Raw genomic sequence first — 12,258 nt, 5'->3', positions numbered from 1 at the left:
CTTTCCATAAACCTCCGCTGATCTGACTTTGCACGGATTGCGATGATCTTCTGATGGTCTTGACTCTTGGCCCGGCCGTGCGGCCCCACACACATCACATGGGATACTGGGAATTACCTCCTCAGATCTAATGGAAGCAGCTTGATCTCCAATAAATCTGATCTATCATAACCATCCGTTTCACTTTGGCGGGATTAAAAAAAAAAAAGCTTTGCACTTTGACGACTAATCCCCGCTCTGCAAAATGTCTTGGCCCCAATACTTGAATCGGACTCGGCCTGTTGAGGCGGGAGGCCTCTCTCTCTCTCTCTCTCTCTCTCTCTCTCTCTCTCTCTGTTTTCGGGAAAACACATTTCTTTGAATGTCAGAGGAGCCGCGAATATAATTGCAGACGGTGTGGGGGAGCGGTCGCGTTGTGCGTTCACCGTCTTCCTTCCTCGCGTCGAAATACCTCTCAAACTCATAAAACTTTTTTTTCCCCCCCGAGCTTCCTTTCCTGCCTGGTCCCCAGGAGACCCGGACCCGAAATCGGGGCTGTTTCGGTTGGATTGCGTTTAGGTTCGGAGTGAACGACATCACCGGGAACACGGTCAAAATATATACGTTCAAAATAGTCACTCGGGCCTTCGTGAGCTGCAGCGCCAATCAAACCCTACGATCAGTTATTACGTTGTTAGGTTAAAAAATGTAAACGGAACCAAATGACGATATAATTCCAGGATCCAGCCCGGTTCACCGACACATGGAATCTGGTGGCGATTTGAGGAAAGCCTGCACGGGAAACCGCACAAGGCGGTGCTCTGGACCCACCCGTGCACTTTGACCTCCGAAAAGGGAAAAAAGGAACAAACGTCTCCTACGTGAACGCACGAAAGCCCAGAAAATAACGACCACGCGTCGTCCTCGTGCGCCATTAACTAACCCGGCGCCACAAAAATTCGGGTTCGGCGCCCCCTCTTTGTGGAGAAACGGCGGAAAACGACCTTTGCGGTGGAGAGGCGGCCATGGGGGCGCGTCGCGCGCTTCGAGGGACGACGACGGGCGGCGGAATCCTCCCGAAATCTCCCCCGGCTCCCGAGCCGCCGGATGCCTGGACAAAGGGGACCAGATTGCAGCCCATAACTGGAGGGAGTCGTCGGCACGGAAAAGCAGCCGTGAAAATACCCCGATCCATCTCGTTCGCCGGGGGACGTGGGGCCTCGCGGCATTTTCCGTCACTCTGACACCCAAGTTCATTCCCAAGTAATCCTTAATTACCGCGTGTACACTCGTCTCTGTCAACAATATAATTAGCAACCTTTCGCCATCCGCTGACATAATGTTTCCGGCCTGAGAGGCTTTCAGAGCCGGGGACGCGCACAGGAATACTAATAAAAGTCAACGCGTGCCCTTTGAGGACGCTCTGTGTTTAATTGGAATAGAATTCGATGGTTCAACTCATTAGGAGGCGGCTAATAGGAGGGTGAGGCGTGAAGCCAGACGGAGATTACGTCTTTTTTTAAATTTATTTATTTATTTTTTTTACCGCCGGCTCCAGATGCGGAGATGAGCTCAAGTGGCCGGATACGAGGTTTAGAGAAAAAACAGGAGGGCGAGTCGGGAGCGGCAAAGCTGACCAACTCTGTGGGTTGGTTGGGTAAGAGGATGGAGCGTCTAACAGCGTCCCCCTCCTCCCCCAGCAAAGCGATTTGGATGTCGACTGAGCCCGTCTTGTAGCTTTTCACTCTTGCCTCCAACCCCGAAAGCCCAAAAGCTCCCCCGGGTTTAGGAGGCCTCTCGGCTGGAGGGTCGATGGGTGGGACCCGCCGGCGGACGAGGCCAAATGAAAGCTTCGAATGAGCGTAACCTGCATCTGAAAACAACAACACCCTCAATAACAGACACAGAAACAACAGCTACAGGCGCATGGAGACGAGGAACCGATGCTTTGTGTGTGTGTGTGTCTGTGTGTGTGTGTGTGTGTGTGTGCGTGGTGGTGGTGGTGGGGGGGGGGCAACGGCACTGCCATATCTACTCACGGGATTACAATTTATTTATAGATTTGGAACACTTCATTTAATGAGAGGTAAAGGTAATCCGCCGCCTCCGCGCGAAAAAAAACAAAAAACCCCACCAGAACAAAACCAACCAGAGGACCGCGTTTTAAAAAAAAGAGAGAAAAAAAAGAGAGAAAAAAAAGACGATTCCAATTTATTTCCTTGTATTTTCGTATCTTACACGTCATGAAGTCCAAACACAAACATTTATTTATTCCACAACGAGACAAAAACGTCTTTTTGACCTGTGACCTCACCCCCCGTAGTTCCTGTTATGTACACAGCAATATTGGACAACGGTGACTTGTCTCTGCCGGTGGGAAGTTTTCTCTCCCGCTGGCGAAGTGGTCGTTTTGGAGCTGCACAAGCGGTTCAGTCGGCTAAGGCTAGAATGGATGCTCGGGTAGAATATGGACTCGGTTTTATTTTTTATTTTTATTTTATTTTTTTAAACTGACTGGTCTACCGCCGGCAGTCGTGTGATGTCTATTATATCGAACATTGACTGACTTAAATCTCGCTCTTCCGGTCATATGCACAGCTTTTTGGGGATTTTAAATACACGTCGTACCGGTCGTTTAGGACGGATAGCGGTCCCAATCAACTTCGATTGGGGTTAATGAAGTTCAAAACAGGGAAAGTGCACGGGTCATTTACAAGAAACGGCGACAGAACTCGTCTCCTAAAGGAAGTCCGCGGTGGTGGTCGGTGGATTTCGGGCGGGGTTTCGGCGCCGACAACCCCGTCAGTGATTTCCCGCCCCCCCCCCCGAGATCTAGCCGAGCCCGCCGGGGAGGCGCTGAGGGGGCAGCCGGACCGCCGCGCCCGCTCGGGGCAGGGGCGGCGGCAGAAGTCCTTTTCGGGGGGAGGGGGGGGGGGGGGTCTTTAGAGTCTCTACGGACTTTTTCCTTCCAGCGCCGCGGGGCTCGGGGGTTCTCCGACCTTCTCCGCCGCCTGCCTCTCGTCTTTCGCCTCCGTCAGCCTGTCGTGGGACGCCGTCCCCAGCACTTTGGCGCTGTGCTCCTGGGCCTTGGCCCGGAGGGCGGCGATGCTGTTCTCTCTCAGTTCCTCTTTAGAAATGGGCGACTTGCCCTCCGCCCTCATCTCCTCGCCGTCGCTCTCTTCGGCCCTCTGGGCGCTCGGCTGCTGGGGGGCGTCCGGCTTGCCCGGCGGCGGCGGCGGCAGCGGCGGCGGCAGCACCGTGGTCTCCATGGACTTTTTGTGCATCCCTGCAAAGAATTGCGGGTATTCAGATTTAGAACATCGTCTGCTGATTGGAAAGCCATCTTGGACTGAAAACAGTAAGCAAAAAAAAGTTCTGGTTTAGAATATAGGGTACAAATAGGAAATGTGTACACATTGGTTGTCATCATCCAAAGAAACCCTGACGGTGCAAAATTCCAAAGTTTAGGGGAAAAAAAAATAAAAATAAAAAAGGGGGAAATGCGGGTAAAATTGGAATGTCCACCATTCATGCAAAGCGGGCATTAGCGGGTGGACGCACCCAGTCAGTGGGTGCTATCACTCTGCGCATGCAATGCAAAACTCACACCATGTCAACACAAGAATGAAATGGAGGCACGGGAGCTACCGAAACAACGTGACGACGTCCTCACCGAGCAGCCACGGGGCGCAGGACTCCATGATGCCGTCCTTGGCGGACTTGAGGATGGACTCGGGCAGGGGGATGGAGTGCCGCACCATGGCGCCGTACAGGCCGTACTCGGCCATCACGCTGCTGCGGCCCCAGCACTTCTCCCTCTTCCTCCACTTGGCCCGGCGATTTTGGAACCAGACCTGGCGGACGTGGGAGGGGGGAGAGAGGTCCCTCGGTTATGGACAAGATGGATCATGGTCTTGATCATGAGTCGTGACGTCGGGCTCCACCGGCACAGGAACTCTCATACTCACTGACATCGATTCTCAAAGTTTTTTCAAGCCGAGGACCCTCAACTTGATATGCAATCAGGCCACGGACTCCATTTGATACGGTTTTGTCCCATGGAATCCCGATGTGAAACGATTTTTTACTGTTAGATTTGATTTGGCCAAAAGCCAGATACAGTGCCTGTCTATACTAGGTCCAGAGATAACAGTGAAACTCCGATCACAAAAGTCATTTTTGTACATTTTTCGAACGGTGCTCACGTCTTGAAAATGAAATGACGGTGACGATTTAACAAGAAATCATTTCGCTGGGGACCCCGGGGAACCTCTTGGAGGACCTCTCGCGGTCCCCCGGACCCACGTTGAGAACCAGCGGTCTGAGAAATACAAATGATTCCGCATTACTATTTTTGTTGTCGTGCTGAAAAAAGGTGGGGTTTACTATTTCTAGAATATCACTGGTAACTCTCTGGCCAGATTGCAGTGATTTAAGGGAGCCGCTGTATTGATTTGCCGTTTTCAAGCCGGCTGCAGGTGTGAGGGATCCCTGCTTTCTGTCAGGATCTATATCTCCGACAGGCTGTGGCTGCACATAGATGCTTTGACAAACTGTAGGGAGGCCCAGCCAACAACTAGCCTGGGCTATCTGTCAGGTCAGCGGGAGGCCAAATTGATTTTTATAGCACAACACAAGGCTGTTAAACAGTCTACTTAGCCACCTCTGATGGCTTTGTGACAAGTGCAAAAAAAAAAAAAAAAAAAAAAAAGAAAGAGAAGAATCTAGAGAAGGAGGAGGGGGTGGTGGTGGTGGTGGTGGGTGGGGGGGGGGGGGGGGCGGTGGGTGTAGATATTAAATTGAAAACGTTCAAAACCTTTCAGGAGCCTTTTCTGGTAATTCTGATGATAACCCTTATTTCATACAAAATACTTTTTTTTTTTTTTTTTTTTTTTTTATTATGGGAAATTGCTTCTCTGGCCCCCTCAAAGGAAGCATGTGTGGAGAGGAGACCCCAGGGCACGACGAGGCTGATTGAAAAATAAGTTAATTTCAGGCGCCGATCGATGGCGGCCAGGCGGGCAAATATCACGGGAAATTAAACCGGCGCGACTCGGGGGAGCGGCGCTATTGACCCGCGCTAATACATTCAATGTAGTTATTTCATCTGAACTCCCCGCTACGAGGCCGGGCCCGTCTGATTTAACTAATTACACCCGGCCAGGAAAATTGGGTGTTAATTTTTATTTAGGATCGGAGGAGCGGCCCCGGTCTCATCTACTTATTTATTATTTATCCCCTTTATTATTTATCCGGGGCGAGGAGGGCCGCCACGGGGAGGGGACGGAGGCGGCAGATGGATGGCCCTCCCCGCTGATTAGGTCGTTAGAGCTCCTTCGACGCATTGTTTCACATCCGACTCGGGCTGGGGCCGAGGGAGGGATGATGGAGATGCTGATGGGGGAGGTGGAGGTGGTGCCTGCGCCGCGGCCGGCTCAGACCGCGGCGTCGGTCCGTCCGCCCACGCGGGGCTGGAGCGTCGCATCCTCCGGTCCCCGGCGCCCTTCCACCGGAGGGACCAGGCGGTTTCAGTTTCTCTCTGCTCTTCTGCCAAATATTTCGAAGGGGAGTTGTTTGGGTTTTTTTTTTTTGGTTCTTTTTCGTAAAAGGCGCTTATAAATGTACATTCATGTATAATAACGATTGATTCTTGATTATTATTATTATTATTATAATTATTATTATTATTATCGTTGTTGTAACACCGTTTGATAGAAAATAAAACACATCACTTACAAATATAATACAACACATAACAAATATAATATATATAGTATTTCTGGCGCATATTGGTGTGGGTGATAAGTATATATGCCGTGCTTTTGTAAATATATTATTTTACTGTTGCTAATTACACATTTACTTGTTGTTTGCATTCCTCTTGTTTTTACCGTATTTCTATCACATTTTGATACTATTTTTATTACTTTTGTTTTAAATAATGGTGTACAGTTAATTATTGTAAGTACAATGCATAACAATACAATGCATAAAATATGCGATGCTGTTTTCCTGTTCTTTTGACAATAAAAACCGTGAAGCCTGGACCTGAGTGGCGTTTTCACGCTTAAAAAAACCAATCAGATCAGAAGGAAGTGAGTATTTTAAGGGGTAAAAACGCATAATTTCGCACATATTGCTGGCCTGCAGTAAATTAACCATTTGCCATTAAGACCAAAAACAACAAGGCCCGTGAGAAAGCTAATAAAATATGAAGCAGTCAAATCCAAATCCTAACCATTGTAACACGCAGATGACAGCACATTGTGGTGAAATACTGTATTTTATATTAAAGGCTGGATTTAAGATGAGGCTATAAATAAGGTGTCATTATTATGATCATTTTCTTTATTTATGCAGGTGACGTGATCTGTTTTGCAAGTGAGGCCTGTCCACATACTCCCAATGTACAATTAGACATAATCATAAAAAGTAATAATTGAGGAATCACTCTACCTGTATCCTGTCCTCGGGCAGCTCAGTCTTCATAGCCAGCATCTCTCTTGCATACACATCAGGGTAGTGGGCCTCGTTAAACGCCTTTTCCAATTCCTCGAGCTGGTATGAAGTAAATATGGTTCTAAAAAAAGAGGATCGTTTTTTTGGTCAGTTTAACTGTTTGAAGTTTAAGCATTTGACATGATTAATTAGAAAAATAACCATTAAGATAAATGAATAATCAGAAAAATAACCATTAGGATAAATGAATAATTAGAAAAATAACCATTGAGATAAATGAATAGTTTGAAAATGGAAATGATCTGGAAGTGATCATCGGTTATATTGTGTTTAAGACAATTACTGGAAACACATTTCGTTAAAATAGTACATTTCAAAGTAATTGAAATGTGAATCTAATGGAAAAACAAATAAGGTGTGCATTTTAACTATTAAGAAACAGAACAACGCATGCTAATAATATAATCTGTTACTGAAAAAAAATATTTGGCCACATATAAATTAAAAAAAAAGGCCCGACGCTTAATAAAGGCCATTTGTAAAAGCTTTAAGAAACAATGCCTTATGTCATTTTAATTTATGCCAAACTTCCTATATACATTTTGAAACGTTTTGGACTATTAATAGCCTTGGTTTAAGCAGAGGAATAATGACATGGCATCCTAACCGGTGACGTCTTTTCTTGCGTTTCTTGCTCTGACTTATGGAAGACTTGGAGAGTTTTCTTTCGTTGGAAGACAAATCCTCAGAATCTGATCAAAACAACAACAACAACGATCAAGCATCAATTATCTTTTTTTTCGGTTAGGATTGTGTAATCAGGAGAAAAGGTCATACGTGGAAAAATGAAATCATCAGCTGCTAATCTTTGAAAAGCTTACAGTGAAAGTACATATGTCTAATATTAGAGACATAGGCCTATCCTGCAGATCTACCAGAAAAACACCCAAATATAATATATTTTGTTGGACTATACGTCTTATAAATAATATACTACTACTACTACAATAATAATAATAATAATAATAATAATAATAATAATAATAATAATAACTATTATTATTATTATTATTATTATTGCATTCCACTGAGTCTGTGACAACAATGCACATAATAAATAAAACAAAATGCACGGGACAAATAAACATTATTAGCTTTAAAAAGGCGTTGCATTATTTTAGTAAGTGTAATTCATGTTCACCTGAGCTGGCGGTGGAGTGGCTGGCATCCACACGTCCCATTGACCTGTCGTGGGGCTTCAGGTGAACGTTTTGAGCGTCGGACAGCACCTCCAGGAAGGCAGGCTGGCTGTAGAAGGACGGAATCCCACCGGGGCCGATCAGTCCCATCCCGACCCCCACCCCCACCCCCAGACCCACACCGACGGGGCCCAGCATGGACCGGGCGGCCAGCAGGTGCGCCCCGGCCGGCAGGGCCTCCAGGGAGCTCTTCGGGGCCGCGGGCGGCTCCTTGTTCAGCCCCAGGATCTCCTGGATGCCGAAGCCCGTGCAGCGGGGCGGCTGCGTGGCGCACCCGCTCTTGGAGATCTGCAGGTGCCCGCGGCTCCCTCCTCCGTTCGCACCCGCGGCGGTTTTGGAGACGCCCAGACTGTCCGACAGCACGGTGCCCTGCTTCCCAGTCATGGCGCGGTCCCGGCGGATCCCCCCGTGATCCCAGCGTGTTGTCGTTATGGCGCCGTCTCAGCAGGGAAGGTCCCCAGTGTGCGATCCACGGCGAGAGTCCCGGGATCCAGTTAGAAAATGGTCCTTTTATCCAACAGGTCCGTCCCGACAGGAGGCAGGAGGCGGCAGCCAATCAGCTGCGGGGAGGCTGCTCTGGATTCCTGTGGATCGGACGCTCTATGCGCCCTCTGCACGCGCCTTTTTTTTTTTTTTTTCCCCACGCGGCCAAAAGAGACGCGATCCAGACCGAGAAGCGAGGGAGGAAAGGAAGGCCGCGGATGCAGAACAGCTTGGAATGCAAGCCGCCTTCAGGATTATTTAGATACTAGTGCATGCAAAATGCATACATGTTCTGAGGCAATAAACTGCGACGACGGAATAAAAAAAAGGATGAGGAATTCCCCTCGAATTCCTGGGATAATTCCGTGGGTGTATATGCACATTTATTTTATACAGATTTCCAGTGCATGCCCCCCCCCCCTCCCTCTCTATCCCCGTGATGTATTTCCAGATCCCACGCACATCCAGGCTCTGCAGAAGGACAGCTGCACTGTGGAGCTGCACCGGGCAGGGGCTGCATGCTGATAATCCCACAGCAGATTAAACCACTGCACATCTCCGAGGAAAGGAAGACCCTATCAATTTAAACAAAAAGTAGAGATTGATTTCTTTTTATCGTTATCGCCGGAATTATTAAATACTCTAATTATATTTGATTGTTAGATTGTCGTTGTTATGAGTTTTAAAATTATTATTATTGTTATAATTCGTTCTATTATTATTATTATTATTATTATTATTATTATTATTATTACTACTACTACTATTATTATTATTATTATTATTATTGTTATAAGATCTTCGATTAGCTAATTACGGACAGTTTTTGGACCTAATTAAATGATTGGCTTTTGGCCGCATAATAAAAAAAAAGGGTTTTTTTGTCTATATTAGAAAAATACATTTTTTTTTTGTACGTCTACATTAATTATATTTTCAAGAGAAAATGACAACAGATATTTTCTATGGTCTTATTTTGTTTACATTTAATATATGGGCCGTGTATACTGGCTCATGTTAAACAGATTGTTATTATTCTCTTGTCTTTTTTCTGCAGCGCTGCTAGATTCTCTCCGTACATTGGCAATGTGTCCCGCAGTTTAATTAAATAATGGTTTGGTTCTGGCATATGAGATTATACTAAAATAAATGTGTGCAAATTGCTTTAAGTCTAGCAACACGGATAAAGGCACACCATGACTCCCCCCCAGTTAACCTATGTATTAATGAAATCACATTAAATATCAAAATGTATTAAAACAGAATCCAAACAACAACACTGAGTAACGACAGGATAATTCATCCTACTATATGGTTGAAGTTATTAATTACAATTCATTGCGGCTCATTCATTGCAAAGATTAAATATTTGGACCATTCAACACGACTGTTCTCCCATGCAAATTCATATTTTAGATACATCAAAAAGTGGCAATTAAATAACTTATTAGCAGGGACAAATTATGTTGCTGCAAGGAGCAGTTTTAACTAATTAGAGCCTATTTGGTGAAAAACGCATTAATGAAGAAATCAATGTTATTAGAATATGCTAATGATGTTCCAGAGAGGTGGGATCAAACCATTTATTCACATGGAGGTGAAGAAGACCTGTCACCTACCCAAGGTTAGTGCAGCCTCACTGTTGAAATATGTTTTTTGTTTGTTTGTTTGCTAATAAAACACTTTTCTGTCGTTGCACATTTTAATAATGCGTCTCCTTATGGGGATGGCAGCATCCTTATTTGCATGCAAAAGGGAGGCAGCCTAATAAGGGCCTAGATTAAGGGAAGATTTAGTTCAGCCATTCGTGTAGATTGGGTTGCCCATCAAAGACCACAGGATCTGACGGCTGCAGATTAAAAAGCAAACAGCTGTTGGAAAAATTTTGTTGATCTTCCCCCGCTTCTGGTTCCCTCTTCCTTTTCCTAATTCTGTTATGGCAGTTTTTGGCCCATGCACCATTATGACAAGTGTCTGGCCCATAAATCTCTTGGTTTTTTGAGCAGTGCATTTTTCTTTTTTTTTGCATCAAAGGGGGGGGGGGGGGTAGCTTTCAGTGAAGCATTGACTTTACAAATGACATATGTTTTGGACGTTTCACTTACAACTATGATTGGTTCAGCAACTAGTGGTGAACAAAACCAACCGACCTAACCTTCAAAGAAGAGTGCCTCTCTGCAGCAGGTCACAAGATGACAACAATTGTAAACAAAAACCGCCCTCCACAATGAATATTGTGAAATCCTCCTCTCGCTGTGATTGGAAAATCCTGACGTGTATTTGCGAGAATGAATAGGTTAAGAACTTCCACTTTCCTGGAAGGTCATAAGATAATGCATGCGGCGAACACCCAAGATATGCAGCCCCGCCCGGGCAGATTGCACGAAATGTATAGTTCTCATATGCAATCAGAATAAATGACCTGCAAATATTGTATAGCTCCCACACGCAATCAGCCATACATCAGTATTTGCCACCCAGCATGCAGCAAGATAAGCTTCCGTGTGGCTCTTATTACATTACAAGGCAGAATGCAGACAGTGTAATTCCGCTGTGGTTCTTTTGGATCAAGCTGTATCCTCGGCGTTGAAACCTGGAAGCTGATGACAGCACACATCTTGAGCCAAGTCAAGGGAGAAAGTAAAGCACAGCCAGAGGCTCTGCTGCCTCTTTCTCAGAGCACTGCCGGGGGCGTGATGTGATGGCCCCCCAATGCAAAGTAAGTTTGCTTGCTCCAGCTTTCTCATGGCTCCTCCACAATGCCGTGTTTGGGAGCTGCCCGTCGGCATTGCTTAATTAGGCGAGCAGTTGATTAATTTGCACTAATTGACAGCTAATTTAAGGATTTAGGGCACATCAGATTGACGTTTGCCAGGTACTAAGGCTCTGCGAGGTCAAGGCAGCCCTATGTGGATGGGCGGACTTGTGTTTCCCCCCCCTAACAGATGACTCTCCCTCCATGGGGAATGACCCGTTTCTGGAGGAATCTATTCTGCAGCCGGAGGCTACGGGTGACAGGCATCCACCAGTGCGTTCAGCACATTGTGGACGTCAGGTCACTTACCATGTCGACGCTCAGTGGACTGATCAATGCTCATCGGTCAATATCAACAAGTGCTCAACAGCAACCCTAACCCTACCTGACTGACAACTAGTCTTTTGGAGCAAACACTCTGGGATGGTCAAACAAACCAATCTCCTAAATAGTAAAAAAAAAATGAAACAAAACCCAGTGATGAGTATGTGTATACTGTGCAATGTGTAAAATCAATGCATTGAAAACTGTAAAGTATTAATTTCATGAATTTTAATTTCTTGGCTGTTGCTTCCCTTTATTGCCAGATTACATTCCTGCACAACGCAGTGTGTTGTACTTTTATTGCACGCTGTCTGTCGAAAGAGGACACTCACAAACACATTAGAAAATATGTTTTATGCATATTTTTCAGAAGGGTGAACTAGGTTGTGTGAGACCGCCCGTGTGAATAGGAAGCACGATTAGGGGCTTATTAGTGGTCGGTGGAGAAGTGTAACTTGTTGGGAGTGAGTGGCCAGAGCCCCTGCGACATCTCCAGCTGAGAACAGTCAGGGGCATTGTCTCACCTAATTATGGCGGACGGACCTCTTTTTGTTTCCCATTCGGCATGCCTGTCTGATTCCCTTTTTTGCATGGCCACTAGCTCCAAAAATGCTGGAAGTGTGCTAATTAGAAAAGAAATGGCCCTAGTAATTATGTCCACTCTCGTTAACTGCGATGACAATGAGCAATATTATTTTTACGCAATGTTTTGTGTTGGAGACTCTACTTCCAATCCTCATTAAATGGAAAAAAAGGAGTTGCTAGTGGGGCAGAGGCGCTCATGTCGTAGTTCCTTACATGTCCCAGGCTGGAGAGGTGCTGCACTCTGTGGAGTGGCAGAGGCATGAAGTTATTGCCCTAATTAAAAGCTGAACGGTCTCTAAAAAACAATTGCACCACCAGAACACGAGATGCAGATCAGAATAATAAACATTTGAGTCAGGAAACTGCACATTTCAATCAAAGACATTCAAACACTGAAGGATGAACATTCTCACT

The 12,258-nt window shown here is 45.9% G+C and overlaps 1 protein-coding gene across 1 annotated transcript; it reads right to left on the bottom strand.

The window, feature by feature from the left end:
- Positions 1-2,930: 2,930 nt before the first annotated feature.
- On the bottom strand, positions 2,931-8,081 carry vsx2 (visual system homeobox 2; the record flags this gene model as incomplete). The annotated part of the gene is made up of 5 exons (XM_080011896.1): positions 2,931-3,328; positions 3,653-3,833; positions 6,436-6,559; positions 7,106-7,190; positions 7,640-8,081. The coding sequence occupies 5 exons, from the start codon at positions 8,079-8,081 to the stop codon at positions 2,931-2,933; spliced, it is 1,230 nt and encodes a 409-aa protein (XP_079868022.1).
- Between the last annotated feature and the right edge of the window lie 4,177 nt (positions 8,082-12,258).

The sequence above is a fragment of the Zeus faber genome (genome assembly GCF_960531495.2).
Source record: "Zeus faber genome assembly, chromosome: 13".
Classification (NCBI taxonomy): domain Eukaryota; kingdom Metazoa; phylum Chordata; class Actinopteri; order Zeiformes; family Zeidae; genus Zeus; species Zeus faber.
Note: the sequence above shows the minus strand (reverse complement) of the source record. Positions and strands in the feature narration are given on the sequence as shown.